This window comes from Schistocerca piceifrons, chromosome 5, assembly GCF_021461385.2.
Source record: "Schistocerca piceifrons isolate TAMUIC-IGC-003096 chromosome 5, iqSchPice1.1, whole genome shotgun sequence".
In the NCBI taxonomy this organism is placed as follows: domain Eukaryota; kingdom Metazoa; phylum Arthropoda; class Insecta; order Orthoptera; family Acrididae; genus Schistocerca; species Schistocerca piceifrons.
The window spans coordinates 237,701,781-237,716,202 of NC_060142.1; the positions used below are offsets into that span (position 1 = coordinate 237,701,781).

General features: G+C 35.5%; 1 protein-coding gene across 5 annotated transcripts in view; it reads left to right on the forward strand.

Annotated features, from left to right (window-relative positions):
- The window catches only part of LOC124799225 (retinoic acid receptor RXR), a 137,786-nt gene that overhangs the window by 104,586 nt on the left and 18,778 nt on the right, over nucleotides 1-14,422 (forward strand). For 4 of the 5 annotated variants that reach the window (XM_047262763.1, XM_047262761.1, XM_047262760.1 and 1 more), the window contains 5 exons: nucleotides 2,966-3,095; nucleotides 6,438-6,596; nucleotides 6,732-6,897; nucleotides 12,805-12,945; nucleotides 13,588-13,729. In XM_047262763.1, the coding sequence (XP_047118719.1) occupies nucleotides 2,966-3,095; nucleotides 6,438-6,596; nucleotides 6,732-6,897; nucleotides 12,805-12,945; nucleotides 13,588-13,729 (738 nt within the window). The remainder of the gene's footprint in view (nucleotides 1-2,965; nucleotides 3,096-6,437; nucleotides 6,597-6,731; nucleotides 6,898-12,804; nucleotides 12,946-13,587; nucleotides 13,730-14,422) is intronic. The other variant, XM_047262762.1, reaches the window with a different exon arrangement.

The window sequence follows — 14,422 nt, forward strand, 5'->3', positions numbered from 1 at the left end:
TGTTGCTGCCCGCTACAGACTGAATAGAGATCGATGACTAGTTTATGACGTGGATTTTAGTTTATTTTTGTTGTGAAGAAGTATACCAACGAAACTAGCGTCAAAGTCAGTTGTCTCATACTGCAGCACAGAACAGTCCGCTACTGAAACGGGCAGTTTACGCGGCAAGTATAGTACGCGGTAACGAGGCCCGATTGTTCGTTCCCTCATTCCTTTCTCCTAATATTCGGCTGATGGCTTACACATCTACTTCTTTACATACGGAAAATCAGCTGTCGAGAAATATGTAGCTAAATGGCAAATAGTAGTCCCTCCACCGCTTTGGATGGATAAGTGTTGACTAGACTGTGAGGAAGAAGCTCATTTTATATAAGATAAAACAGATCCATTCCGCAACAGCCGTATAAAGGAACACAAAATAATCACCATATATCATATAATTTTAGTAGCGAGCCTCAGTCTGTTCTAACAGCTAACATGCCTCAGCGTCAAGCAAATAATCTTGGTGTATAGTGTGTTACAGGTTAAAATTGAGTGTCAGACCCAATGTAAAAACCTTTTTTACAATGTTATCTATTGATGGAAAAAAGAATGAAATCATTTCTTTCATTTCCAGTAAAATACAGAGGTTTGTTTACTTTCTTTTATGTATAAATTGTATCCTGGAGTTGTTAGTTTTCCACAGACAAAATGGAGTATCAAAGTCCTCCTCCCCACTCTCGCTGCCCATTATTCATGCATGCGCGTGCGAGCGCGCGCGCGCGCACACACACACACACACACACACACACACACACACACACACACACACACACAATATGAAGCTTATTACTGAAAAATGCTAGGTGGAATAATGACAATGCTGCTCCCTGTACAGAAATGACGACTCAGCATCTCCTTTGGATTAGATTAGATTAGTTTTTCGTTCCTTAGATCCGTGCTGAGGAGATCCTCATGATGTGGCACATGTCAAAATATATAGTGAGTAGCAATCTGTCCTTTTCATAATACTGTGAAGCCTATTACTGAGCTATACATAGTGCCTATTGTTTCACAGTGTACCTCTTCAAGTATTTTGTTGAATTAGATTTTGTATGCAATGTAACTGGCTATTGTTCACAGTAGATTTTTGTGTTTGATTTATCTTGTGATTTATACTGACTGGTTTTTGAAGTTCGTATATTAACTCAATTATTAAATATATTTTCATGTCAATAACTGTGCTAAAAGTGCTGCTGCCTATTTTGATGTGTCATGGCTGAAGTCAGTATTTTAAAATGGAATGCATATATGTATATTATGCTTGTTGGTTCCTATTGTGCTGCTGTAATGAGAGTTGGATATTTACAGATATTGTCATTCTTTGCTTGTCCGCTCTGTTGTGTATGAATGTGGTACATTCAAATTATTATCTTCTTTATCTTGAAGATGAGTTTGGTATTGGAAAAAAAAATGTGAGCTATAAATATAAACTTCATGGAAACGACCTGTGCTCCTGATTTTTTTGCACCTTTATGATTGATGTTATCATGACCAACTAGTTGTCATTTTTAACTAACAACATTTACTAAAAAAGTAGTTAAATTTCACTTTGGTCACCCCCTAGAATCTAATGTGAAAAGTAATAATAATAATAATTATTATTATTATTATTATTATTATTATTATTATTATCATCATTATTATTATCATCATTATTATTATAACAAAGAAGTCTTCAATATCAGTTTTATTTTATTTTCCTGTAAACACTCACACTGGGAATACAGTTTTTGTGTCTTCATATTTAATGAGTAAACAATTTTTATCATTTGGAGAATGTGACACTAATGAGTATGTCAGCACAGGATAAAAAATTGTCACACCAGGACTCAACCACGTCTTATTGCTTGTAGTGGTGCTCTGCAAGGCCACCATAAGTTTTAGTCAGGTAGTTTGGTCCTTATATAGTAAGTAACTATGGGTGCTTAGTACTGTAATAACAGAAGCACTTTTGGATGGAGTCTGAGAGTCATGGGTGAATTGTACTTCAGTGAGTACCCAGTTAGAAGAGATCTTCCTTAAAAAGTAATGATTTGGTGTTTGAGTCACATGCCTGAATGCAGTTTGACTTTTTTAATTTGTTTGAACATTAATCAAAGTTTCACTACATGCACATTTTCCTTTATCCATTTTGTTGAAGCTGACAGACTTTCGTCTATGATATATTTATCTCTTTTTATTCTTACGCATATTGCCGATGAGTTATTCAGGGATATTTTCTGCTTAAAACTTTTTGGTAGAGTCGTGCATCAGTCTGCACGGTAAATCTTGCATACTGTGTAATCAGAAAAGCTGTTTCTGTATAGTGGCTTTAAGTCTACCCCAAGCAGCTAGTCACTGAAAAGCAAAGAACTTATTATTTGATATGAAATGGGCCTGTGTGTGTGTGCCAAACCTTACTACAAAATTTAGAAAATGGTCTTCAGAAGATGTTTCAACCAAGACTCAGGCTTTCCATTTTTTATTAATGCCTTCAGGGATTACTGTGACATTTTGTGTAAATGTGTTTTTTTTGTGATGCATAAAAAATAGATTTATAAAGAAGATTGTTCAGAAAAGCAATGGAAGGAACGTTAAGAGTCTTCAATTAAAACTAGCAATGAGGCACTTTCACATATTTATTGAGCAGTTTCTTTCAGTAATGTGTTGTGATGGTGGTAGATAAAAGATAGGTGCTACATGTCAAGAACTGTTCTATAAAGACAAAAACAATAAATTCGTGTATGTAATTGACTTGTATTCCTCGTGTATTTGGAATGAAGGCAAGAAAAGACAGATTACTTGATGTCTCCTTGGCTTCTGTTAATCTCTTTCTCTACTGATCACCATGAAAGAAAAATAATTTTGTCATAACTTCTTGTTTTTCAAACATTCATGATGGAATGAGTTCTGTTGAAGTAATTAGGTTCAATGTTTGTTCCAGGAATAAGCTTAGAGAACAATCTTTCGATAAGCTCAATGGGTCCACAGTCACCATTGGATATGAAACCAGATACAGCTAGCCTAATTAGCTCTGGCAGTTTTAGTCCCACTGGAGGACCTAACAGCCCAGGGTATGTATGAACATCTTTGTCATTGTATTTGTGTTTTATATTTTGCTGCTGCTACTGCTACTCACCAGTACGACTGTTATTACTGCTGTTGCTGATGCTACTATTATTCTTATTCCTGCAAACTCTGATGTTTGAAAATCTTTCATTTTTATTAAAAAGTATTGGGAAATTAACTGGAATTTGTGTGTGAATGTACTTTTTGTAAGGTGTATCATTAACACAAAGAAGATAGCCCAGCAAAACAATTATGGGGAAATTGTAAGCCTTTACCTTTGTACATATAGTGAGCAGATCATAATTCATTCACTACACAATCATTTATTATGTAGCTAGTTGTATTTTAATTATATTTGTTATCTGAGAATTAAGCAGCACTCATAGTTGTGGGAGGAGGAAGAAAGTGTTAGTTTGAAGCTCTGTGCTGATTTTGTGAGATGTTTGTGAATTTGGAAGATCACTGCACAATGTAGAGAGCTGTCCACGACTGTTGTTTATCAGTGTTCTTTCACATTCAGTATGCAAACTAAACAAATTTGGCAGAGTCTCTCTCTCTCTCTCTCTCTCTCTCTCTCTCTCTCTCTCACGCGTCACATTCCAGATGCCCATTTTTAAATATATCTGTGCTGACATAAAAAAAGAAGTGCACTTTTTTGGTAAACTGAATGCCCGGCTCCTCCCTACCATGTGGATCAATTTTTTTTTTTTTTTTTTTTGTGTTTTTATCAATATTTCATTTGCAACCAAGTAAACTTCAAAAATTGGGAGATACATTAAAAAAACAGAAGATTCAAATTTTGGCACTTCAAGAAACAGAAGTGATGGACAATAACTCCATGGATTTTGGCAATTATCGTATTTTTAAAAGTAAAGCCGATAAAAGAATACTTAATAATACACCATATCTGGGGGTTGCTTTTACAGTCTCCAAAAATGTTTTAAATTCAGTAATGAAGGTAAAACCCATAAATAATAGGTTTATGAGAATTTCTCGTAAATGCGCAAATAAAGCATACACTTAGCCCTTATGCTAGTCAGTGATGATAAATGTAAAAAAACTGGAGAATTTAGGAAAGCTTATGAAACATTAGAAAGCATCATCTCGAAAATTCCCCCAAACCATGTTAAAATGAATTTTTTAATGCCAGTTAGGTAGAGAGAAAAAATATAAGGAAACTGTGGGTAGATTTCCTGCACATAAGTGGCAAAGATTTGTTGAAATGTGCAAAAATTTTAACCTTAAAATCATATCAACACCTTTTAAAAGGAACCCATCTAAACAAAAATCATGGCAGGCTCCCAATACATTTATTGGGGAATTTCAAGTTGATCATGTGTAGCAATTTCATGCCCTAACTACAAAAAAACTTTAAATGTCCAAGTTAGGAAAGGGGCTAATATTGGTTCTGACCATTGTTTAGTGCAAATAAAAGTTAACTGTAAGAAAATAAATATCTAAATTAATCCAATAGACAAAATAAACTACGAAAATGCCCAAGTTACAGAAATCTAAAGAGATTTCTAGAAGAACAGTACAAGAAACTTTTATAAAACATTCAAAACAAAACTTAATGGCTACCAACCTTAAAAGTCTTTGCTTCAAAAATGAAAATGGCAGTTTGGCTCTTAACAACCAGGAAAATTGTAAGGCACTTTCTAATTACTTTGAAAAACTATTGAACTGTCCAGAACCAGCAGATTAATTCCAACCACAGAAACTAATAACACAATCCTAACTCTAAAGAATCTGACAAAATCAAAATAACCAAACAAATTAAGAGACTTAAAAACAACAAAGCATCCTGAGAAGACGGTACAGTTGCAGAACTACTTAAATCACCTGGCCCTAACACTTTTGAGATCACTCTGCTGAAAATTCTCTCGCATTGTTTACTTGATCGAAGCCAAGAACAGTTAGAACCTAAAATTGGTGAATACCAACAGGCTTTAGACCAGACAGGTGCTATCCGGAACAAATTCTTAGTTTAAAATTCATCCATAGGCAACAAAGGATTTTAGTATCAAAATTGTATGTACATTTGTGAATTTTAGAAAGGTCTATGAATCAGTTGATCATGAATGTCTTTTCCGAATTTTAAAGAAGCACAAGGGCTAGATAATAAAACTCTTAACGCTGATTAAGGAAACGTTAACTGACACTAGCTCTAAAGTTAAATTCATGGGAGGAACTTCTGAACCATTTGATATAAAGACTGGTGTTAGGCAAGGAGATGGATTCTCCCCATTACTGTTTAACTGTGTTTAGGGAAAGGTAATTGCAGAATGGTGAGAGCAAAAGTCAAGTCAAAATATAGATCAGTAAATCAAGTTGGGTAGAAGTAATATTAGAGTAGATTGCCTCACCTGAAGTTGCGGAAAAAGTAGGACTACAAATATCATCCGAAAAAATGAAATATATGACGTGCAACAAACCAGCACCAAAATTTTTGAACACGAAATATGGAAAAATAAAAAGGGTTTCTCAGTTTAAATACATGGGGATATCATACAAGAAAATGGTCTGGAAAAAGCTGCAAACAAAGTTCACTATAAAAAACTGGCAACTGCATTCAGATTTAACACAAAATAATTATAATAAAATATCACTTTCTAAATTCAGTAAACTTAGGCATTACAACACTTTAATAAAACCTGAATGTCTTTATGGAGCAGGAACTTTAATTTTAAATAGAAAGAGTGAAGTTGAAGAACCTTGAAAGAAAGAAAGGAAGATTATTTGGGAAGTATTAGGCTGCCAAAATTACTCATGGAGAAAATTATAGGCTGAGAAATAGTAAGGAAATAGAAGAAAACACAGATATACATGATGACATGAGAAAAAGAAGACTTAAATTTGATGGGCACATTAAAAAAGAGTTTCAGCCACGAGATTGACAAAACAAATAGAATTCTATGAAAACAGAAGTAAGGCTAAAACTTAGCCAATTAAATGGATCGCTGCGATTAAGGAGAATCTTAAAGTAGCCGGTATAACTCAGGTAGACATTACAGATAAAAAACATTCAGAAAAACAATATTTGATTTGTTCGTCAGAGGGAAATAAGACGACGGACTGTAACACTGTGGTCTGATGAAAGAAAGAGATTTCATTCTGGAAGTATGAAACAGATTTGGACACAAAGGACGACCAACCATGAAACGCGACATTGATGATTATACTCGCATGGTCCTATTGAGCCCATATGTGAATAATAATAATAATATTAATTTCACCTTATCTTTTCTCTTCATCCGTCTCCTGTTTATGGTGAATTTTTGTTTTCCATTGTACAGCATTCTTGTTCTTTTCTGATGCATGGTTAACCTTTTCGTTGTTACTTTCAGTTCATTTACAATTGGACACAGTAGCCTGTTGAACAACTCAAGCAACCAGGCAAAAGGTTCATCTTCACAGTATCCACCAAATCATCCACTCAGTGGCTCCAAACACCTTTGTTCTATTTGTGGAGATAGAGCGAGTGGAAAGCATTATGGTGTTTACAGGTACAGTCTTTCTTATTCAAAATATATCTTGAGAGAACAGTGATAGTAACAAATGAAGAGTGTTATAGTGCCACTGCTTTCACATATTCATTGTCCTTCTTTTTGGTGTACTGATATTATCTTTAAATTTAACAGCTGTGAGGGTTGTAAAGGATTTTTTAAACGCACAGTGAGAAAAGACTTGTCATATGCATGTCGGGAAGACAAAAACTGCATAATAGACAAACGCCAACGTAACAGGTGCCAGTATTGTAGATATCAAAAATGCCTCGCTATGGGAATGAAGAGAGAGGCAGTTCAGGTAAGTTACTTTCAAGATGATAACCAAATCATAAATCCCATTTCCTTTACATTTCTGTAAATTCTTTGAAGAGCATAAAATCGCATCGTGGCTTTGCTACCTATCAGTTAACGTTATCAGCAAAATAAATGTTTTTATATTGGTAAGTAAGACAGTGACTATAAAATTGATTTGATGTTAGGGAAAGTTCGTGCATTTCAAATAGCTCATAACATATGCTCTTCTTATTCAATATGCAAAGTGAGTGTGGGGAATGAACAATATTAAAATATATTACTCCAACACCAAAGAAATCAAAAGTGTCACGTTTACATTATTAGTTACTGATCATATGTGGATCATGGGTGACTCGAATGTGGTTGTAGGAGAAGGAATATAAGACAGACCTCGGGAGAGTATGGGGTTGATAGTTGAAATGAGAGATGAGAAAGGCTAGTAGAGTTTTGCCGTAAACTTCAACTGATAATAGTGAATTCACTGTTCAGAAATTGCAAGAGGAGAAGGTATATTTGGTGATGGCATGGGAGCATTGAAAGATATGCACTAGATTACATCATGGCCAGACAGAGACTCTGAAATTAGATATTGGGTTGTAAGGTGTACCCAGGAGCGGATACTGAATCAGACCACAATGTAGTAATGATGAAGAGTAGCTTGAAGTTTGAGGAAATTACCAGTCATAATCAACATGGAAAGAAGTGGGACGCTGAAATACTAAGGAATGATTATTTTCAGTTTATATTCTCTAAGGCTATAGATACTGTTATAATGCACACTACAGTAGGTAGTTCAGTTGAAAAGGACTGGACATCTCTAAAAGGGGTTATCGCAAATGATTGACATGCAAATATAGGGCCAAGAAAAGCAATTACAAAGAAAGTTTGGACAACAGAAGGAATACTTCAGTTGGTTGACAAAAAAGAAGTACAGAAATGTTCATGAAAAAGACAGGAATACAGAAATATAAGTTGCTGCTGAATGAAATACATAGGGAGTTCTGGGAAGCCAAGGTGAAATATCTACAGGAAAATGTGAAGAAATAGAAAGAGTAATGGTCTTCAGAACAGATTTAGTGTATGGAAATGTCAAAACAACCTTCAGTGAAATTAAAACTAAAGCAGTCAACATTAAGAGTGCCATTGGAATTCCACTGTTAAATGCAGAAGAGAAAGTGTGGACAGCTGGAAAAGTACAAGAGTGCATTGAAAGCCTTGATGAGGTGGAGATACTAACTGATGATGTGATAGGTGGAGAATTGTGAGTTGATATGGATGACATAAGTGATCCATTATAACAGTTAAAAGTTTAACAGAACTTTAGAAGAGTTGCGATCAAATACTGCAGAAGGCATAGATAACACCCTTTCAGAATTTCTGAAACCATTGGAAGAGGTGGGAGTCAGATGGCTATTCAAGTTAAGTGTATAGAATATATGAGACCAGAGATAGCAAAGGCAAATAACTGTGGAAACTGTTGCACAATGACCTTGTTAGTTCATACATCCCAGATCAGGTCTGATCAGTTTGGCTTTAGTAAAGTTAAAGACAGCACACAGGCAGCACTGATGCAGTTGACGATGAAAGCAAGACTTTTAACAAAAAGTCTAGACATGTTCATAGGTTTCTTGACCAGTAAGAATCACTCAGCAATGTAAAATGGTGCAAGATGGTTGAAGGTATGAGGAAAATGGGAGAAAACTATAAGGAAAGACAAGTAATATACAATATATTCCAGAACCAGAAGGGAACAATAAGAAGACCAAGAAAAAAGTGCTTAGATTGAAAGGATATAAAATAAGGTTGCAACCTTTCTCCCCTACTGTTCAGTCTGTACAGTGAAGAGGTAATGATGGAAGTAAAAGATAGGTTCAGGATTGGGATTAAAATTTGGGGTTAAACAACATCAACAACAAGATTTGCTCATGTCGTTGTTATCCTCTATGAAAATGGGACAGTACTGGATTGGGAGTAAATCAAAGAAAGACGAAAGTAATGACAACTAGAAGAAATGAGATTAGTGATAAAATTTACATCAAAATTGGGGCGACAAAGTTGATGAAGAAGCAAGGAGTCCATAAAAACCAGATTAGCACAGGCAAAGAGGGCATTCGTGGCCAAAAGGAGTCTACTAGTATCAAACATCACCCATAAGTTGACAAAGAAATTTCTGAGAATAGACGTCTGGAGAACAGCATAGTATGGAAGTGAATCGTGGATTGTGAGAAAAGTACATGAGAAGAAGAGAATCAATGTGATTGAGATATAGTGCTACAGAAGGATGCCTAAAATTAGATAGACTGCTGAGATAAGAAATGAGGAAGTTTTCTGTAGAATCAGTGAGGACAGAAATATTTGCAAAATATTGAAAGAAGGGACAAGAGGACAGGACAAGTTTTCAGTTCTCAGGGAATAACTTCCAGAAGGTACTGTAGAGGATAAAAACTGTAGGGAAAGACCAAGATTGGAATATATCCAATAAGCAGTTGAGGAAGAGGTTTGCACAGGAGAGGAAGTCTTGGCAGGCCACATCTGACCGGGCAGATGACTGTGACTGCTTACTGTTCTTCTTCTTCTTCTCCTCCTCCTCCTTAGTCAACTCATATTTTTAAATGCTGTGACATTTTCAGAATAGTTACAGTAACACTCGTAGAATTCCAAAATCGCCAACATCCGATGGTGTACCATGACGATATAATGCATCGTGTTTCAAAATGAATACTCCTTGCCTGTTTAAATTATATATACCTTCATGGGCAGATTACAGCTATAATTCATATTGCATTGTCAACAACAAAACCTAGATTTATTCCCTTCTAGAAGATTCGTGTGTTGATTAATTATTATTATTATTATTATTATTATTATCATCATTCATCAACACAAGATATGTAAGACACAGGCCTCCCCCAAAAAGTCCAGTTGCAAAGCATGAACATTTTTGTGTTTTTGTACATAAAAATATGCCTTTTAGTATCTATGAAAATTTGTGTATGTATTGAATACCATGTGGTATGTCCTCAATATATTTTCTAGACTACAAATGGGGATAAAAGGTAGTGTACTTTGTCACTACAAATAATGTTGTACAAGTTATTGACACATTACACAAAACAATATCTCATTCCTGAAGTAAATGCTACTGATTGCTGTTTGGTTTCAATTGTAAATAAATAACATGATGGTCCTCAGTAATGTAGACGTGAGCACTGGGAAGAGTGGCATAGATATAGGAAAGTCATGTGAGGGAGACAGAAAACCTCTAACTTATTCAACATTTATATTTTCTTCATATTCAAAAACCAAAGGTATCGTATCATCTTTGGTAACCCTTCCCTACAGTTTACATGTGATTTATCTGCAATTATGCTGAGTCTCTTCAAAACTATTCTAACAGCTTTATTATGTTCTGTAGTTATTCTCCTTTCCAATCTTCACTCCTTTCATCCATCCCACAGAAAATCACCTGTCCAGAACATATTTAGTAGATAGTTTGTCAAACCCAATATGTCCCCCAACATGATGTCCAGTTTACTGTGAAATATTTAAATACTAAGCAAAAAAATTAGCTTTATCTTTTCAAGACTGATTGTCACATCATTAAGATACTTCATGGGTGTCCAATATTCTCCCTGTTGTGTATCTTTGTCATGGTAGGACTCTTGTTTGTCTGTTTGATGAAATTACTGCCATTAAAATATTTCATAACAAAAAACATCTTTCGATGAGCGTGACGTCACAAGTTTACATTATGTTCGTTTGAGCAGTTACCTGCTGGCTTATGCACATGCGAAGTAGTGTCACATACGAGCAGTACCTTCTCCCACTTGTGACTGCTAGAAGTGAGGTTCTTAGCTGTATCTGCAATAGCAACAAACAGCCAGATGCTAACCAGAAAAAATTTTCTGGTGCACCCTAGCTGCAGAGCAGTCAGAGTTGTGGGGTGGGTAGTAGTCTCCATGTGAATCATGTTTACGTTTGGTGATTTTGCTGTTTCCTCTTCATTTACAACTCTCAAGCCAAATGAAAACAAAACGTATTTCTGTGGTCGGGAGCCTTTGCATTCACATAACTACGAAAAGCTAAAATATGTTATTAGTTTCAGTTTTGTGATTTCATTTTGTTTCCAGGTTTTTGGCAGTCAGGCATTAATTGCCTTGCAACATAAAATAATAACAGTACTGATACTCCAATAAAATTTGCATCCCGAAAACAACACTCAAAGGTTTAATATCAGGTTGGGGCCTACTTCTTTGTAAATCTGGAAATACGAATGTCCCCTTTAAGCCAAATCATCCATTTTCGTATGGTTTACGAAATTCCGATGCTCTTAGAGTACCCTCTGATGGCCTGTATCGTTTATGATGTAATGTAAGATCTCTTAATGCTTTATGTGTATGAACACACGGGCTACCTTCATCATCGTAGCTACACTTGCACAGTAACACTGATTTCTAGCACTCTCTGACAACTGCTGGAAAGAATTCTGACAAGTCACGGGAAAATATTGCGATTGGTGGTTTGAAAAGTGTTACTTTCAAAGTACATTTCATTTTACAGAACGTGAATTATGTTGTGTGGGCGAACTTGCTTTGAATTTCTTAAATGACAGCGGCTTTGAGTCTCATCTAAAGCTAAACACTTTGAGGGCCAGCCACTTAGAAGAATTTCAAGATCAGAAGACCAGACATTTATGTCATTGCTTAAAATTTTACTGGCACATTTGTGTGATTTATTGAAGTGTAACACATGCATAAAAGTCAAATATTGTTTGCGAAAGCTTAGCTTTTCTTGTAGCAACACTGTGTAGATTAATTTAAACCATTAACTTTTCCTATTTGTGTGTTTGTGCTACTTAACAGTGATGTTGCTATAGGCTGATTGCATCACGTATCCTGTGGTCTGAATCACTACGTTTACTTGCGACACATCTTCCAAAAGACGAAAACCGAATTTCGGAAACAGCTTTAAAAAAGTATTAGCTGAAAATTTTAAAAACAAGACGAAACCTGACAGCCCAAGCACATTTAAATACCGGCTGCGTTTACAAGGGAGCAAAAATCGGTTGCAGAATTCGAAAACCGGCAACCAGAAGCGGAATGCCAAAATCGATTTTAAAGTGTTTCCATGACCACCCAATGCAGTATTGGGAAATCGCTTTACAAAATCTGGTTTTGGAAGTCCCATGTGAACATGGCGAAAATCTGCTATCATCGGCTGGCGAGATCACGTGACATGAGTTATGATTGGCTTTCAAAAGCACACCGCAATCTCGATTTCAATACTTCGGAAACTAATGTTCTTTGTTTGGTGGAATTCGACTATATACTTAAGTAATACGAAAATATGCAGCATACATGTTGCTGCACATCAAAGATCTTTCCAAGAGACACTTTTTTTTCCCTAGGGTTCGTTTCCTAATCGACAGATTGATAAAGGTTTATGGTTCCAAGGGAAAGTATATTGTTGCTTAACACAGAAAAATTGTATTTTCACCCAGGAGAAAGTGTATTTTTAACCGGGAGATCCGGGAATTTTTTTTCCTTACCTATGCATACACCCTGCACACCCTGAACATATATTTTTGCTATGTTCTGATTTTTAAAAAATATTTGGTGTATGTATCTCAAACTGCAGTCAGAGTGAGTTATTGTTTCTGATATGAACATGTTGTACTTGAGTTAGTTCAGTATTTTCACTTTTTTCACACAGAATCTCTGAAGCCTGATTCTTATATGATACAATTTTGCAATATCTTGTCCTTGGTTATCATTTAGTCTTCAGATATCTAAAGACGGCATAGTTGGGAAAATGTTTAATGCTTAATAAAGTTGTTGTTAATGTGAAGCCCTTGTAGATAGCTAAATTGCCTACATTGCACTCTAATATTAATAATGCCTTATTTGGTTAGGAGGAAAGGCAGCGAACAAAGGAACGTGATCAGAATGAAGTTGAATCAACAAGCAGCCTGCATACAGACATGCCTGTTGAACGCATTCTCGAAGCTGAAAAACGAGTGGAGTGCAAAGCAGAAAACCAAGTGGAATATGAGGTAATTTTCTTACTTGGTTGGGAAGTTGCTTCATTTTATTTTTATAAACATTATTTTTCTTTATTTTTCAGATAGTTGCCAATAATTAATAATGTAGCTATACCATCCTACATATTGTATTTTTTTAAAGATTAAGTTCAAGTATTCACATCTGATTTATGCAAATACAGTAATAACGGCTGTGGCACGATATATGTTAGACACAGTGTATACATATGGTTTACGATTAAATTTGAGTGTAAATAACGGGCAATGCTCACCTGTAGTGACAATCTGTAAGTGCTGTGTGCTGAATAAGGCAGTGTAAACATCATTTGTCTTTCAGAAGTGGAATTTCATTCTTTTAACTCTTATGGAAGAATAGAATAAAAGGAAAAAGAAATCCTGTCTGTGGGTTAAATATTTTTTTAATGAGAATTTAGGATGTTCCTAGCACAGTGCAATTTTCACTGCTTTTGAGTATAGTCTTGTTATCTTATGTATCTATTTGATTTAATCTTACTGCATTATTTAGTTTTGCTGACTACTGAGATCTTGATTTCTGTAAGTTGCATAGGTGTTGTGTAACATAAACAGCATATACTCTGGGAGTAGATACCATACGAATATTCTCAAGCACATAACTGTAACATAATGTTGCAGAGTACAATGAATAACATTTGCCAGGCTGCCAATATCTGCCAAGCTACCAACAAGCAACTGTTTCAGCTGGTGGAGTGGGCTAAACACATCCCGCACTTCACATCCCTACCTCTGGAGGACCAGGTTCTCCTCCTCAGAGCAGGTGAGAGCTCTATTTTTATAGCAGCACATTTAGTCATTGCAAATGGGTGACTGATGATTTTTGCTTCCACAGATATATCCAGTAGAGTTCCTAGGACACACATATAAGTTAGAATCTTTATGATATCCTGATGTCCATCAGGTCCGGTGTCCTTTGGAAATGGCGTAGGGGGTGGGGGGGAGGTTATTACCATTGATTTTTTAATGTAATGTGTGTATCAAAGAGGTTTGTCAAAATCTTCATGTGATTAGTAAATATGATGCATTATTTTGATTGTGTTCCGAAGTTCACAATTATCTAAACATGCCCATCTCTTACAGTTGTTATGGTTATTCATTTATTTTAAGCATGTTCATGTGTAATATGGCAGTGTTCGTACATAAAGGTTTTTGACACTGTCTTTAGTTCTCACAAGCTGTCCTACCTTAACATTTCAAGAATTTAGATGGTCTCCTGAAGCTAAATGATTAAGTGATGCTACACACAAACCAGTTACTGAGGTTTCCTCCATTTTACTCCTAAGTTCAGTGTGAATAGAAAATAAAAAGAAGATTGATTTTAGTTGTTTAGGTAATAAACCCTAAAAATAATTAGCCCTGCTAGAGAGTAAATATCATATTGTTTGTGGTCATATTTCTACTGATGTTAGAGTGTTTGTTGGCTGGTTATAACAGAGGAAAAATTAACACTGCC